The sequence below is a fragment of the Myxine glutinosa genome, chromosome 10, assembly GCF_964187855.1.
Source record: "Myxine glutinosa chromosome 10, kmMyxGlut1.1, whole genome shotgun sequence".
NCBI classification, from domain to species: domain Eukaryota; kingdom Metazoa; phylum Chordata; class Myxini; order Myxiniformes; family Myxinidae; genus Myxine; species Myxine glutinosa.
Window position 1 is genome coordinate 102459249 of NC_136270.1, and position 17137 is coordinate 102476385.

At 43.4% G+C, this 17137-nt stretch overlaps 1 protein-coding gene across 6 annotated transcripts in view; it reads right to left on the reverse strand.

The window, feature by feature from the left end:
* SOAT1 (sterol O-acyltransferase 1) overlaps positions 1 to 17137 on the reverse strand; it is a 119681-nt gene that overhangs the window by 13869 nt on the left and 88675 nt on the right. For 4 of the 6 annotated variants that reach the window (XM_068126347.2, XM_068126346.2, XM_068126348.2 and 1 more), the window contains one exon: positions 3765 to 3863. In XM_068126347.2, the coding sequence (XP_067982448.2) occupies positions 3765 to 3863 (99 nt within the window). Of the gene's footprint in view, positions 1 to 3764; positions 3864 to 6418; positions 7010 to 17137 lie in introns of those variants that run through there. The other 2 variants (XM_078785947.1, XM_068126349.2) reach the window with 1 other exon arrangement.

Genomic DNA, 17137 nt, shown 5'->3' on the forward strand with positions numbered 1-17137 from the left:
AAGTAATAGACATGTTCACATTCCAAAAGTACGTAATTAATAGACATACTCACATTCCAAAAGTACGTGATTAATAGACATACTCATGTTCCAAAAGCGCATAATTAATGGAAATACTCACACGTTCCAAAAGTACATAATTAACAAACATATTCAGCATTCCAAAAGTACGGTATTAATGGACATACTCACATTCCAAAAGTACGTGATTAATAGACATACTCACATTCCAAAAGCGCATAATTAATAGACATACTCACATTCCAAAAGTACGCAAGTAATAGACATACTCACATTCCAAAAGTACGCAAGTAATAGACATACTCACATTCCAAAAGTACGCAAGTAATAGACATACCGTATTTTCCGGTGTATCAACCGCACCCCCGATTTTCGACTTCAAAAAAATTTTTTTTTTTTAAATCAGATTTTCGACCATCCATCTCGTGGTCTTGGTCAGGATAGAAGCGAATGGTTAAGCTTGGTCTTGGTCAGGATAGAAGCGAATGGTGAATCTTGGTCTTGATAGCTCGAACAGGATAGAACGAATGGTGAAACTCCCCGTTGACCTCTCCGTTTTATACATTCGCTCAGCCCATGCGGCGGCATCAAAGCCGACTTCAATAGGTTAGGCCAGATGAAAAAAAAGAGTTGTTGATCGTCCCCGCCCGACCCTACGAAACACACCCGACCCGAAACTGTTTTTATTTTGAAAAAAATCATAAAAAACGATCTTTTCACATTCAAATTTGGTGCCGTTCTGCACCGCATGCGCAGTGCGTGCTGCGCAGAGCGTCGCAAGTGCCTCGGGCAACTTCACACATTTTACGTTGGCCATTCATGGCGGCTATTGTGTGAGATTTTTCCCGCTGAAATCTGTATTGATTCGTGCTAGAATCGGCTTGAAATGCCTATTGTGATCGCATCAATAGCCCGTGAGGGCTCTTCCAAGACGGTGAAGGACTGCTTTGAGTGCAATATCGAGTTGGATGTTACAATCTCGGACTTCTATGCAGAGTTCTCAGACGGCAAGTATGATGGGGATAGGGAGCCATTGCCTGACGATACACGCGGTACTTTTGTCAAAGTATTCGCCGGCCCCAGTAAAACTGACATGACGAAAGTTTCACCAGCTTCAAAGTTTCTGATGTGACAAAGACTCTTGGCTCATTTCTCAAATTTGTGTTGGCTGCAGACATGGCCACGGATCACAGGATGGAACCCGATGAATGAAGAAATAAAATCATTTTGAGGAGAAAGGAGTCTTTATTTCATATTTTTCCATGTCAACAAAACTCAATGGAAAGTAGGAAAAAAATAAAATAAAAAAAATAAAAACCTCGCTCCCTACCCGAACTTTTGAGAAAAAAGGACGCTCAACAACTTTTTATTTTTTATGTGGCCTTACATAAAAGTTGGTTGGTTAGACAATAGGTACGTCATAATGTCCCATGCAAAACATCCTGTTTACCATATTGACGCTTTTGTTTTGTGACTTAATCCTGTCTTTATTTAGCACACTCTATTCACTATGTGACCTGTCATTCAAAGAGGACTAGTGAAAGTACACATTTTCACAAACACGCATAGAAAAATCAAATATTACAAACTTCAAACTTTCTTGTATTTTGACTGGCAGCAGTAATCGGCGTTGAACCTACCTTAGTAACGTAATTGACGATCATTCATCATTGTATCCCCGCAACCCCAAAGTAATATAAAGATTATGTCCCGTTGATATGACAGTTTTTCAATGCACAAATTTTTCTGTTACTGTGTATCAACCGCACCCCCTTTTTTAGGGTTTTCCCGTCGGTAAAAAACCGCGGTTGATACACCGGAAAATACGGTACTCACGTTCCAAAAGTACGTGATTAATAGACATACCCACATTCAAAAGTACGTAATTAATAGACATACTCACATTCCAAAAGTAAGTAATTAATAGACATACTCACATTCCAAAAGCGCATAATTAATCGACATACTCACGTTCCTAAAGTACGTGATTAATAGACATACTCAAGTTCCAAAAGTAGGTGATTAATAGACACTCGCATTCCAAAAGTATGTAATTAATAGACATACTAACGTTCCAAAAGTACGTAGTTAATAGACATACTCACGTTCCAAAAGTGTGTAATTAATAGACACTCACATTCCAAAAGTACGTAGTTAATAGACATACTCACGTTCCAAAAGTGTGTAATTAATAGACACTCACATTCCAAAAGTATGTAATTAATAGACACTCACATTCCAAAAGTACGTAGTTAATAGACATACTCACGTTCCAAAAGTATGTAATTAATAGACACTCGCATTCCAAAAGTATGTAATTAATAGACATACTCACATTCCAAAAGTACGTAGTTAATAGACATACTCACGTTCCAAAAGTGTGTAATTAATAGACACTCACATTCCAAAAGGATGTAATTAATAGACATACTCACATTTCAAAAATACATGATTTAAAAAACCACCTTTAGAGGCCATTTTTTCCCCGCAAGCGGGGGTTGGCCTTTTTCGGGGACCGTGGTTGTTGATGTTTTTCGGTCCCCTTTTTGAAGCAATGTTTTACGGCCGGATGCCCTTCCTGCCGCCAACCCTTTTTGTCGCCTTTTACGACAAACAGGGAATTACCAGTGAACTGGTACTCAATTAGCCGACCTCGGAAGGATGACAGGCTGAGTCAACCCCCCTGGCGTTAATTCAGAGGCCATTTCAGCGATCTGGCGTTAATTGGCGTTAATTCAGCGATCTGGCGTTAACCTGGCGTTAATTCAGCGATCGACTGGGATTCGAACCCAGGATCCTAGGATCCTAAGCCGGCACCCTAGCCGCTAGCTAGTTTGTTTTGGCGAATACGTTGGTTTGGTGGAAGTGTTGGTTTGGCAGTTGAGTTGGTTTGGCAGATGTGTTGGTTTGGCGGATGTGTTGGTTTGGCGGATGTGTTGTTTTGACAAATGTGTTGGTTTCGCGGATGTGTTGGTTTGGCAGTTGAGTTGGTTTGGCAGATGTGTTGGTTTGGCGGATGCGTTTCAAATGTGTTGGTTTGGCGGATGTGTTGGTTTGGCGGATGTGTTGGTTTGGCGGATGTGTTGTTTTGACAAATGTGTTGGTTTCGCGGATTTGTTGTTTTGGCTGATGTGTTGTTTTGACAAATGTGTTGGTTTCGCGGATGTGTTTCACCAGGGTTTCAAAAAAAAAAAAAAAAAATTTAAATCAAAAATACATGATTAATAGACATAATCACATTCTGTGCAGACAGACAAACAAACAGACCCAAATGCAATACCTTCTGCTCTGGCGAGGGTAATAATGGTTTTCAAAGCTTGTGCAGTGCCCACATGAATTAAATCAGTCTCGCAGCTATTGCACATCAAGTCGTCGTTACGTTTGAGATACGCGGGGCACACAAAACGCTCTACAAATGCGATACTCACATTGGTCCAAGATAAGCCAACTTTTAAAAATATCTCTTCAATATACGAGAATATATAACTAATCATCATTTTAGTCCAACTAATTACACATACTTGTGTAGGCCTACTGAAAAATGAAAAACCTCGCTTCAAAGTCCCTTTGTACTTTCTCGACACATTCTCCATTTCTCCTTCAATTCCTCAAATATCATCTCCACCAACTTTCCATTCACCGTACTCTTTTCCCAATTTTGTTTTTTTCCTCAAATGCACTCATTCCCTTCGATCGTCCATACGCAGACGGCAGCAAAAGTGCGTGCGCAAATAACAACTTACCCAGCGGAAGTCTTTGTAAGCGTAGTAATACAGCCAGTCATGCACGACCACATTCCATGAACGGTAGTAGTTTGCAAACGAAGTGGAGTTCCACCAGTCCTTGAAGAAAAGTGTAATTGTAATTAGCCCCAAAATGTAATTAGCTCATCTTTACATCAGAGTGCATAAATAACATGACCTCTGACATTTGACCTCGACCCCAAAATGTAATTAGCTCATCTTTACATCATAGTGCATAACATGACCTCTGACATTTGACCTCTTGACCCCAAAATGTAATTAGCTCATCTTTACATCATAGTGCATAAATAACATGACCTCTGACATTTGACCTCTTGACCCCAAAATGTAATTAGCTCATCTTTACATCATAGTGCATAACATGACCTCTGACATTTGACCTCTTGACCCCAAAATGTAATTAGCTCATCTTTAAATCATAGTGCATAACATGACCTCTGACAGTTGACCTCTTGACCCCAAAATGTAATTAGCTCATCTTTACATCATAGTGCATAACATGACCTCTGACATTTGACCTCTTGACCCCAAAATGTAATTAGCTCATCTTTACATCATAGTGCATACTTGATCTAATTTTGATTTAAATCCCTTCAGCCATTCTCAAGTTATCGCGGTAACGAAAAACTATCACGGACACATGGACGGACGGACGGACGGACGGACAACCCAAAAACATAATGCCTCTGGCGACTGCGCCGGTGGAGGTATAAAAAAAGGACAAAAGTGTCTGCACAAAATCCCCTTATGATAGAAAATCAACACCGGTGTAAGCCTGAGTTGGCATAATGGTTAAGGTGGCTGCCATTAGATCTTAGGGTCTTGTGTTTGAGCCCCTGTCGTGGTCGTGCCGTTAAATAACACCAAGTGGGTTGACTCAGCCTGCCATCCTTTGAGCCTGTCATCAAAATGAGTATCAGCTTACTGGAAACAGGGGACACTGCATCAGCAGCACTTACAGAAAATGATGCAACCAGCAGCCGCCACAGGCTGCACAAAAAAATAATAATCATCGGTATAGTTTCAATTCCTCCTTTTTTCCCAAAGACCACGTGCCCTCTATCCAATAAAAGAGGGAAATACTCAATTACACGCATCATAGTTTGTACCTTTCCCAATCTACAACTTAAACCGTTTTGAAATGGGTAGGTGGGAATGGAGGCCACAGCTTCAAAAGGAATGGAGGCCACAAGACTAGCACTGACAAATTTGGACTTAGCTTGTGTCTTGGGGATGATCGAGTCGGTATAACACGAACATACGTACTACTAGGTGCTTCCACATTGCGGGGACAAAGCGCAATGGTTGAAAACTAAAGTCGGCCTCATGCCGAATATGGCAAAGGCAAATATTTGTTCGGAGTGACATAAACAAAGATTTGCCTTGCCACAAGCCTGCATAAATATCGAGGATGGGGACGGGATATACAAACAGGAAGCTTTTTGTTTGTATTTTAAATGTTATGGTGAACATGGTGGTAAATCCATCCAGGAATGTAACAGACACAGCAAATATTGGACTGGACTGTAGTAGTGTAGTAAGGACAATGTGATGTACACTAGTAGAGGAAGTCATTGACAAACAACCCCCCACCCCCGCTACCCAAAAAGAACCTCGAGGGTGCAGTGTGATGCAAACCCCATACCTCCCTCCTAAAAATACCCAAGTGTATGTGGAGGTATGAATGCAATATACTATGATTACAGCACCGCCTCCATGGTAGGGCACTAAGCAATTGTACACTGTACAATGCAATTTCATTTCATACTTCTAATACTTAGGAGCAAAGCCAAGATTTTTAAGTATAAGAAATCAGAAACCATTTCATCATCATCATCATTTACCATGTCCGAGGCAAAGCGTTGGTGATACTGAAGCTGTTACAAGGCTACAATCCGGGTTCGGTCGCCACTTCAACTCAGCAAGTCAGGGAAGGAATTTGGAATTTGGCCAGGGTGCCGGCGATAGCTCGCCTACTCTTCGTGAAGGACACTGTGGGATCTTCAATGTCTACCAACTAATGCCGGCAGCCGGGATGTCCAGTTCAACATCCATCCGAGGGACGGCACACACACTGATGAAACACCCGACCTGTGAAACACCGGGATGACAGTTTAGAGCTGGATCAGGATTGGAACCCAGCCTAGATTGCTTAGAGGTGAGCGCGAGTACAAGATGCAGAAAGCATCACGGCATGGGAAATATTTCACTACATGCACGATTCCAAAAACGTAGTTGTAATGTAGTTCCAAAAAATGTTATTAATGACACGCACACACGACTCCAAAAATGCGCAAACAAAACATGCCTAAAACGCTATCATACCTTCTTCCTCTCTACCTCCGTCTCGTCACAACTTATCGTAATCTCCCATTTCTACTGTACCCCGAACACGTCCTTTAGATCCCTCAAATTTCTCATCTCGATTACATCCCCACCAGTAAACAAACCCCATTCCCAGGCATATATATTGTTGCGGTTTTGCCATAAAGGCAAACCCCCTATAGTTAATTGCACAACAACATGTAGCCTGCAGTAGTTAGTTATTTTTTTTATTTAATGTAAAGATTAGCCCTTTCCCATTGTGTAGTAATCAAAACAAATATGCATTGAGATTAGGCAGGATTTCAAACCTTCGTGTGATTGAAGGGAAGCCATTTCTAATGAGCAGGAAGGCGTGGCCAAAGCAACAGGCCCACGTGACCAAGGACAGATCGGGAACACCACCAGCAAGCGACCGAGGGGGTGGTGAAACCTCCCCAAATGAAAGGGGGAAGGAAAACTGAAACCTTCCTGGGAGAAGGAAGGATTGAAGGCCAGCATGCGACCAACCTCAGCCAATGGGAGGCTGTGGAACAATTTGGGGGCGTGGGCGGGTCTGATAAAACCCCCATCCAGCGCATTTTCATTCTCTTGCTTTGGGATTTTGCTGCGCCACGACCTCCTGCTTTGGACTCGCTTGCTTTGGGATTTTGCTGCGCCACGACCTCCTGCTCTGGACTCTCTTGCTTTTGGCTCCACCAGATGACACTGCTCTGCCCCTTGTGCTCTTGCCCGGACCCTCTTGCCTTTGTCCTTCGACGACGCCTTTTGCTTGTTCAACCTGCGCTGAAGTTCGTCCGTGCCGACTTTGAGGCGGCGGTTCGTCCTTCGGACCTGACCTCATCCAGGCTGTACTTGAGGACCGAACTGCGCACAGGACGTGGCCACTTTGGAGTCAGTCCCTGCAAAGCACCAATAACCAGAGTGTTATTCCCTGAGTGAGTGTGAGAGTGTGAAGGTGCCAGTGGGGTTTATTATTAGGTAAGGAATTGATAAGCTGCATCTTTGTCTGTTTCTATGTGCCTTCAAAATAAAAGGCTGTACATTTCATTGTTACATTCCAACCTGTTCGGATACGTCTTTTCTCCATTGGCCGAGCATCATCCGAGACCGAATTTGGCGGTTTGAATCAGGTCCATAAATCACATAGGTAATGCCCCGGTATTTCCACACCGTGCAAATCCGCTCGGCACGCAATTGAATAAGGTGTATGAAAGTGAGGGTTCTATCCCCGGTTTCTTCGGTCACGTTTCTTGAAGGTATTTGGGATATTTGGACCAGCAAACTCTTCGGCGCGTGGCTGGGAGGTTGGCGATCGGAATTGCTTAGCAATCCGTCAATCACGAGTTTAGTTGCTCGCGGTCGGCGGCCTCAGTGGAACCGGAGTTCGTGGGGAAACGGGGTATACACCCCCCCCTTAGTACGTCGGCGAACCCGGGATCCTCAACAATATATTATATATATATATATATATATATATATACAGTGAAACCTTGACTTACGAGTTTAATTCGTTCTGTGACCGAGCTCGTAACTCAATTTGCTCGTTTCTCAAATTAAATTTCCCCATTAAAATGAATTGAAATGCTATTAATCCGTTCCAGCCCCCCAAAAACCACACCAATTTTTTTTGTTACGTGTTTTTAAATAAGAAAAATGTACTTTATAAATAACAAATAATGTATAAACAAGCACGACCTCGTATATACTGTACATAATAAAAGAGAATGTAAAGAAATAAACTGGTTTTATTAAGTGTATTTACCTTGAAGATCAGACGAAGATGCTGGCGGAGGTGGAGGAGATAACTTTTGCCTTTTTCGCCACACTTTCCTCGCTTTCACTTGCAGGGCGTTTCAATAAAAACCTGTCCAAGGAGGTTTGTTTCTTCCTCCCTTTCAAAATGTTTCGAAAATGAGTGAGGCAAGTGTCGTTACACAGTGCCAACGCACGACCTGTTGCAACTTTTTCAGCCCTTGGCTGGCGTTATCGCCTTTATCGACTCCTTCTGCTTCAAAATCGTACATATCGTAGAAGTACTACGATCGTACTGCCTCGCCAAGTCGACAACACGCACACCTCGCTCATGTTTTTCGACGATTACGTGTTTTATATCCAAGCACATCATCCTTTTCTTCTTCTCAGCACTGCCCTTGGCACTCAATTTCTTAGGACCCATAGTTAAAACTAAGAAATTTTCCAAAATAAACAAAATGCGAAAACAAAGCAACAGCGATACGGCAGAGATGCTTGCATGGCAAGATAACCACGTGACCTGAACGCTCGCTGGGCCACCTAGTGGCGGGTGGCGTAAGCTCGCTCGCTCGTAACTCAGATCTCGGCTCGCATCACAAAGCAAAAAATCGACCGAGCGACGGCTCGTATCTCGGAAAACTCGTAAATTGGTGCACTCGTAAGTCAAGGTTTCACTGTATATATATATATATATATATATATATATATATATATATATATATATATTGTTGCGGATCTCGGACGTCAGCTCTCCCCTTATCAAGGGGGGGTTAATCCCCTTGTCCTTTTATCTGGCCGACCCGAGTCCTGGACGTTATACCGTCCTTCCCGGCGCGGCGTTAGGTAGGGTTTGTTAGGCCTAGGGGTTCACTACTACCTAATTACTAACGCCGGCCGGAAACGAGGGAATAACTCCCGCTCGAACCACGGATATGATGGAAAATGCCGAGAGGATAGCAATCCGCGATCCGAGCTATTAACAAAGACTAAACCCGATTATGGCGGTTCCTAATCGTGCCACGTTTACCCAATTAGAGAAAAGACGAATGCGATCGGACAAGAGGAAACCAGAGAATAGGAAGAACAAAGATTGATTTATTAACAAATATACAGAAAGAAGAGGAAACGAAAGAATGTACAGGATAGGAAGAGGAAGAAGCAGCACATAGGGCAGTCGTAAAGCAGTGTTATTCTTAATACCCAGGATAAACGTACACACTCACACGGGGATTGTAGATGGTTGATGGAACAGGTAGAGGGTCCGGCGATGGGGTCCAGGCACCGGTCCAGCGACGAAACCTGGCAGGCAGCTCCGCGTGTAGTTGAGCATGACCGGACAGTTTTATATAACGGGGGGGGGGGGGGGGGGGGGGGGAGCTGGTGTCCTGCGTACGTAATATGTGCTTGTGCCAAACACCCTCTCTCCAAAGTCCTCCTTTGATAAAGGTGCGCTCTTCCAAATGTCCAATGCAACGCGCGTTTCCCAGCGAGTCCTTCACAAGCGCTGCCGTATCTCTCCTTCAAGCCAATGCAATGCGCTCGCTGGCAAGTTCTTTGATCAGCGGACTCTCCCGACCAAGTCCGAGTTCTGCACACCAATCCTTCTCCGCGTTAGTCCCCTTACAACGCGCGCGCCTCCAACAAGTCCCTTAAGCAGTTCTCTTAACAGTGCCAGCGAGTGAGTCCTGTGAAAGGGCTTTGCGTTCGCGCTTATATAAGCCAACCAAGCGATCGCTCCGCCAGCCCAAAGCCACGCCTGTCGGCGATGTCACTTCAGCCCTGGTTGGCTGGTTATGGGCTTACTGGCTACGCCTTTGGACGGCGGTGATGACGTGGCCACACCTTCTTATTGGCGTTCTGCCCCCTTTTTTCCAGGCCTTACCGCGTGGCTTATGGCGGCGTTTGGACGGAGGCCCAGCGAGGCTGCGAACGCTGCTAACAAAGGCGCGTAATGGCGTCGCTTGGAGAGGGAGGTTGCAAACTGTAACGGAATGGGGCCTACTTCTTATTCGATTGACACAACGCAGATTCACTATCTATGGAAACACGGCCTTATCTAAAACATATACTAATGAAATAACTGGAATCCTATGGTGGCCTACGTGTGTGCTTGTGGACTAACTAGGGGTGCTACGTTTAACCTTTAATGATGTCATATTTACAAGAATGATGTCATATTTACACAAGTGTGGGTTCTCAAAACCGCAACAATATATATATATATATATATATATATATATATATATATATAGTATATATATATATATATATATATATATATATAATTATATATATATATATATATATATATATATATATATATATATATATATACACAAAGAATTAAGTTAAGCACCCCCCCGTTTTTTTACAACCTCGCACATTACAAGTTTGTTGTCGTCAAAACAGTGTAATATACCCATGATATTGCTATATTTTCTGAGAAGTGATATTATGGTCACATAAAAACATAACAATCATGCCGTTTTCAATATTTTATTCTGAATAATTTAAGGTGAAATTTTTTGGGAATTTTAGGCATATTTTCACCTCAATTTAAGTATGGAGCTATAGGTCCATCACGGACAGTGTGGATGACGTTTATGTTTTCTAACGTACAGTCATTGTTCTGAGAAGACCTCTAGCGATCTTTGCGTCAATAACGTGTGTAGGACCCACGTGATCGGATCACTGACTCAACCCTACGTCTCATAGACCCTGTAAGCCGTCGTATGCGTTGCTGTGGCAGGTTGTTCCATTCCCGATGTAATGCACGTTCCAATTCATCCAGATTGGCTATTGGAGGGACCATTGGCTATTGAAAGAATATATATTAGGGGGTGCTTAACTTAATTCTTTGTGTAGGGGTGCTTAACTTAATTCTTTGTGTATATATATATATATCCTATATACATGTGTCAGGTCTCAGATTTGTTACTGCTTAATGCTCAATTATAAATGCCGGTTGACTGACGTATTACCACGTAAGCTATGTTATAAAATGCTGTTCTATAATGTTATTTCATGAGTTAATAAAATGTATTCGAACCTTAGGTAGGGCTGCTTGAATCGTAGACATAAATCCTTTTGATAAATTGCCAAAAACATTAACTGTTTTGTTTAATGACAGTGACGCCTGAGTTACAATAAGGTTTTTGCTTCGCTTTCATTTAAAATGAGGTCATGCCGAACAAACGGTATACGTGTGCTTTTTTCGAGGCTGGTCATAAAACCACGCCTACATGCGCTTGTTTTTGCGTAATGCAAGTAGAATGACATGAACCTATCGTTAACTATATATATTTTGTTTTAATCTCAGCAACGCTTGACTCTGTATAAACATGCTTTGGATTACTCATGTACACAAACCCATAAAATATATGGGTTTGTTTGGCTAAGCATACACTCTTCTCTTTGTGAGTTACAGTTCTGTTTTCTCGGAGCCCAGAAAAACAATTGGTCCAAATGATAAAGGAAAGGCTGACTCCCCCGAATGATAACGGTGGGAGGGACTCTCCCAGTGTTGTTTATTCCCTCGGAGATTTCCTGATAAAACGTGTCCCTATATAAATGGACTGGGAATCAATGTGTTTTCAGGAAGGCTTGACGTGGCATGTTCTTGCTGTAGATTGCTGTAGACGTCGGTCTCCTCCGGATCCGTATAAGTTGGTTATTAATAAAGCTGCGCCATTTTTCAGGCTATTTGTGGACTTCTTTTGCAAACGAAGAGCTGATTCTTCACAGATGGTACCAGGAGTGGGGTGTCAACAGACGCGGAGGACGGGAAACGGAGCCCGAGGGACAGGAGGAAGGCTGACCTGAGGCCGGCGCCGGCACGTTGATTTGACTAAAGGTGGGAGTTGTTTTATATCAGAGGGCTATTATTCCAAATTCGTACCTTCCTCCCTCGCGCGGGTTCAGTCTCCTTGTCTTCCCCGCTGTCTGCACTCGAACAGAAATTGTAAGTAGAGGCTCATTTAGGCCTCAGAATGGCGTAGCTTTGTTAAAGCCAGGATAAACAAGTAAGGATAGTAAGAGTAACGTTACAATATTTGCGCTGGATAAACATTAAGGGTAAAAAGCTAAGGATAGATTTTGCGCAGGATATCAGTAAGGATTTAACAGGAAGCTTAAAGTTACAGTTAGCACCAGGAGGGGAAAATGAGGTCGGACAGCCATATAGGCTGAAACCAGGTGGCCAAGATTTTTCCAGGAAGGAACAGCCCAGAGACAAGATGGGGTATGCCATTGCATGCCAGGGAACGAAGGGCTGTGGCTAACTGTGGCTAACTTAGGTAGAACTTAAGAGGGCCATAGGAACATGGCCAGTAAAAGGATTTGCGCAGGATATCGGTGAAGATATCGGTGAAGATAACGTTCGGTAAGGGTAACGTTATAACTTAACAAGGGAGAGGGGGAAAATGAGGTCGGACAGCCATATAGGCTGAAACCAGGTGGCCAAGATTTTTCCAGGAAGGAACAGCCCAGAGACAAGATGGGGTATGCCATTGCATGCCAGGGAACAAAGGGCTGTGGCTAAACTTAGATAAAAGGCCATAGGTTAACTTAGAAGGCCAAAGGGACATGGCCAGGAAAAGGGAAATGCGCAGGTACCATAGGTTTGACAAGAAGGTAGTGACAACTACGAGGTCAAGCCAGGAAGTTCTAGACAAGAGGTCCAGATAGAAGCAGGCCAGGACCTGGTGGACAAGAGAAAATAAATAAGCTCTCAGGAAGCAAAGTTCAGGACAAAACAATTAAGGAGGTAGTTAAACAAGTAAAACAGCGAGTGATGCCGCTGGACCAGATACCAGACCAAGAACCCCCACCCCCCCAAGACCTGAGCTCAGTCCCGGGGCTCTAGGCAACACCCCCCCACCCCCCCCAAGACCTGAGCTCAGTCCCGGGGCTCTAGGCAACACCCCAACACCCCCCCGCCCTGCCTCCCCTTTCCACCTCAACCCACCCCCCGTCCAAACCCGTCCCAAAAAATCCTTTTCCTTGAATGAGAGACGTAACATGAATGAGGAATGAATGTATATTGGGATGTTAATTGACGTGTGTGTCTGGCCAATGTGTTTGTCTGTGTGTCATGTGCAAAGCAGAGGGTTTCGGTGTGAAACTTTGTAAGCGATCTGCTCGACTTGGGGGAAATTCAGGCCGGGAATGTCCATTTTAACGTCTATCCGAGAGAACAGGCGAGGTCCTGAACTGAGTCCGGATTTTCATCTGTTTGGGAGTTGTTTGGGAAGCGAATTGATATAAATCGGGCCAGGAAAGCACCCGGAGTGCCCTTGTCGATCTACTGTTGATATGAAGCGGTTTCTTGGAGATGGTTGCAGAATTCGAATCAATATGTGTGTTTTACTTGAATTGAAGAGTTCATTCAATGGCAGATATTGTGTATTGTATGTGTGGGATGTATCGCTGAGGCAGCTCACCTTTGGAATTGGTGTCATATAGTGCATTTTGGGTCAGAGAGGTCAAGCGTCGGAGATCCTGTTAGCTAGGGATGAGTTCTGACAGCTCAATGTTCTGACAGCTCACTACATGTCAGGTCGTGGATTTGTTATGACAGCACTTTGTTATGACAGCCGACTGCATGTCCCAACGCGAGGTACGCGTTGAGATGGTTGTGCCAGGTCGATCGGCGATCTCTGAATTTAAATCGGATTTTTGTCATGTGTGTTGTGAAATTAAACGTCTATCCGAGAATCCTGGCTTTATTCGTTTTATTAAAATGTGGTACAAACCTGCGTTTCCGCCGTGCGGCTCCGTGGAAGTTTGGGTAGAGGGATATTGGGTGTTCAGACAGGAGCCAAGCGAGCCGCGAGTCACGGGTGTGCTGTATGAGGTTGCTCAGAGTGCTGGCGATAACTCGCCCACTCTCAGAGGAAGTGTGTGCCCAAATGCATTGTGGGTCATTTCGACTTTGCTGGATGTCGGACGTTCACATGTCAGTATCTTGTCAGAATCTTCTTCTTCATATCATGTCCTTCATCCTTCATCTTCTTGTCAGAATTAGACATGAGTCATGAGCCATGTCGGAATAGTGGCCGGCTGTGACATATATGCCAGGCAATGTCACAGGACGAATACGTTATTTAAGATGGATTTATAAGATGGATAGATGGATGGATTTATTTAGGATGGTTAAATTAAACGATTTCAAGACAGAGTAATTAATTTCCGGAGCCAAAAAGTCTTGTTCATACAGTAAGTGAGATACAGTGCGAATAAATGAGATTCAGAGAGATCTCTGATTGAGGTAGGCAGAAATGTCACGTTTTCAACAGAACGCTGATCCGAGGAAGGAGGACGGTCGAGGTTTCAACTGTCGGTATGTGGTGTGGCTTGTGCCAAGGTGTGGACGCGAGGAGGTGCGTTGATGAAGCGTTGTGCGAACGAGGAAGGATGTGCGATGGGCATTGTGAAGCACGCCTCGTACGGAAGTCCCTGGACGGATTGTGACGGTTGTTGGATTCGTAGGAGCTAGCATTTTGCGATGTAGAGCCTCAATAATGGTCATTTGTCCATTGTCGCCGGACTTGCATTACTTGTGGGATAATAAAGCGCTGGTTACCCCAATTCGAAGTTTGACCTTTTAAAGTTTAGTTGACCTTTGTTCGAGATATGCAAGGGAAAGGTCAGAGGTAATTCACTAACCTTGGAAAAACGACAGGCGGAGTCAGTCTACAGGGTGTTGCTTTAACGACAGGATATAGAACCTAAATCTGGGGAGAATATCGGGACATTATATTGTGGGTAAAACCAAAATCATGTACATAATTAGTGGACAGAGAATACAGTACGCTTGGAATTTAATTTAACCGGGCCGAGCGGTGGGGATTTGAGATGGATTTGAGTCACGTTAAAAATGGAGGACATTTGTGAGGATGAAGAGATGCAAGTAACGTGGATTAAATTGTGGTATCACGAGTTGGGTGCCAGAGATATTGTGGTTATTATAACTCACTGATTATAGGGGGCGCCGGGCGCACCGAGTACAGATCGGGTTGCATGATGGAGCACGCATGCATGGATTTTGGCTTTGCGAGGCCCCGGATAGAAATTGGCATTTCGATGCTGTGGATTATATTATGCCTGCCCGGAAAGGGGATGTCCTGTGCTGGGGCTGGCGACATGCCTCTGTTATTTGTCTGTCTGTCGGTCTGATTGTAAGTCTTTGGTACTGGGAGGGCTAATTGAGTGCTCAGGCGTCATTGTTCCATGGAGGCAGGAGCTGTGAGTCACAAAATGTAAATGTAACACAGAGAGATGAACAGGACAACAACGGAGTTTATATGGACGGGTTTGGGGATGCAACTTCGTCCGGGGGTTTTGGTCCAGCCTGCAAGGAGTCCAGGGGCTTGTTTTAGGGCTGGGTCGCCAAAAATGGGATGCTGTGCCCATCTGGATGTAAAATTATCCATCAAGGACGGGGAATAATGTGCAGTGTGATTGGGTAAGAGGTAAAGGCCATAAAACACCAACCCCATGAGGAACGAAATAAATGGAGAGATGTTGGGATCACATGATGGTTGGGATTGAAGAACAACCTACTGGGATTTCAAACCTGTGTTTGGGTCTGGGGCAACTGGGTGATGGGCAATAGTGTATGAGTGAGTAATTATGATCTGTTTAAGTGTAAGAGGCGGTGGAGAAGAAAGGGGTGATGAAAAGTTATTTGTTTTAGATAAGTTATTTTATTATTATTTGTGAAGTTATTTTATTATTTATTTGGTTTGGTATTTATTTATTTGGTTTGGTTTTATTATTAATTTATTTATTATTATTTATTAAAAGTTATTTTATTTGTGAAGTAGGTTGGTTGCTTATTTGTCACAGTAAGATGAGAGTTGTGTTTTTAAGCTTGGTCTTTGAATGAATTGTTGCTTGGAATGTGTTGATTGGAAAAGTGATTTCTGATCGCTGATCCGATCTGGTTTTGAATTGTTTGATTTAATTTTGAATTGATTGGAGGTAATAAGGATTTGTGTTGATTTCCTGATTTGAGTTCATCTGGAAACGAAGACAGATGGGATTAATGTGTATATCAGGAACAATTTGGAAAAGAAATATGGATATATGACATTACTAAAATATAACCAAGCAATTGAGAGTTCTTGGGTTAATGGGATATAAATAAATGCATCTACAAGTTGATGGTTTATAAAAATTTAGGTCTGGATGATACTTAAACGATGAACAATGTTGGCAATATACAAAGAATGTGACTTGTTTTTTGGGGGGAAAACATGTGGTTTAAATTTGGTTGGCTAAGTTTTAAAGATGGAGATGTTTCGCAGAACTCTTATGATTATTTACATGAGTGGTGGACTATTCCATGGCGAAGCATTTTTCAGTTTTTATGATTAAGGTTTAAGGTCTTTATGATCTGTTTAGTGTATTTTTCAAAGGAGAGGGTTTTGGTCAATGATGATGCCAAGATTCCGGATGTGGATACTGGGAAACCATCGATGTTGGGGGGAATGAAGATTAATTCAGATTTAGCGTAGTTAAGTTCGAGGAAGCTGATCTGAAGCTAGAATTTTATTTCAGTTAGGCAGTTTGTCAGGATAGAGTGGGTGGTGGTGGAGCACGATTTGGTGGAGATGAAAAAGCTGGATGTCATCGGTGAAGCAGTGGAATTGGAGACCATGGTGCATTGGCTATGGTGCATGACGGATTAAATGGGATAGGTACAGGACGAAGAGGAGGGGGCCAAGAACTGAACCTTGGGGGACACCTTAAGGGGGAGTGAATTGTGGTGATTAAGCTGTTGTAGATGCTGTCAATTTTGCTTTGGATGAATGGTCCAGGAAGGAAGGAGGGTGCAGGTGGCACCAGGTGTGAGTGCACAGGTGTGCACCAACAGGTGTGTGGAGCAAGGTGGTGGTATCCAGGGAGCTGAGGAGTTTGTTCACGTTGTAAAGTTTGTTTATTTAGTTTGTTTATTGTAGAGAAGAGTGCTTTTGGGATTCCGGAGCCAGAGTGGATAATTTGAGGGTAGTAGGTGGAGTAGAGGACATCTTTGCAGTGCTGTAGGTGGTCCTTGTAGGCTTGGGGGTGAACTAATTTGGGTTTAATAGGCACAAGCTGGTCTAAACAGGGTGAGGAGGATGGCGTGATTGATGATGTCAAAGGAGGCGTTGAGGTGAGGAGGATGAAAATGTTGAGGTTGCCGGCATCAGAGGAGAGAAAAGGTCGCTGGTGATTTTGAGGAGAGCAGTTTCAGTACTGTGGCTGGAGCAGAATCCGGATTGGGATGTTTC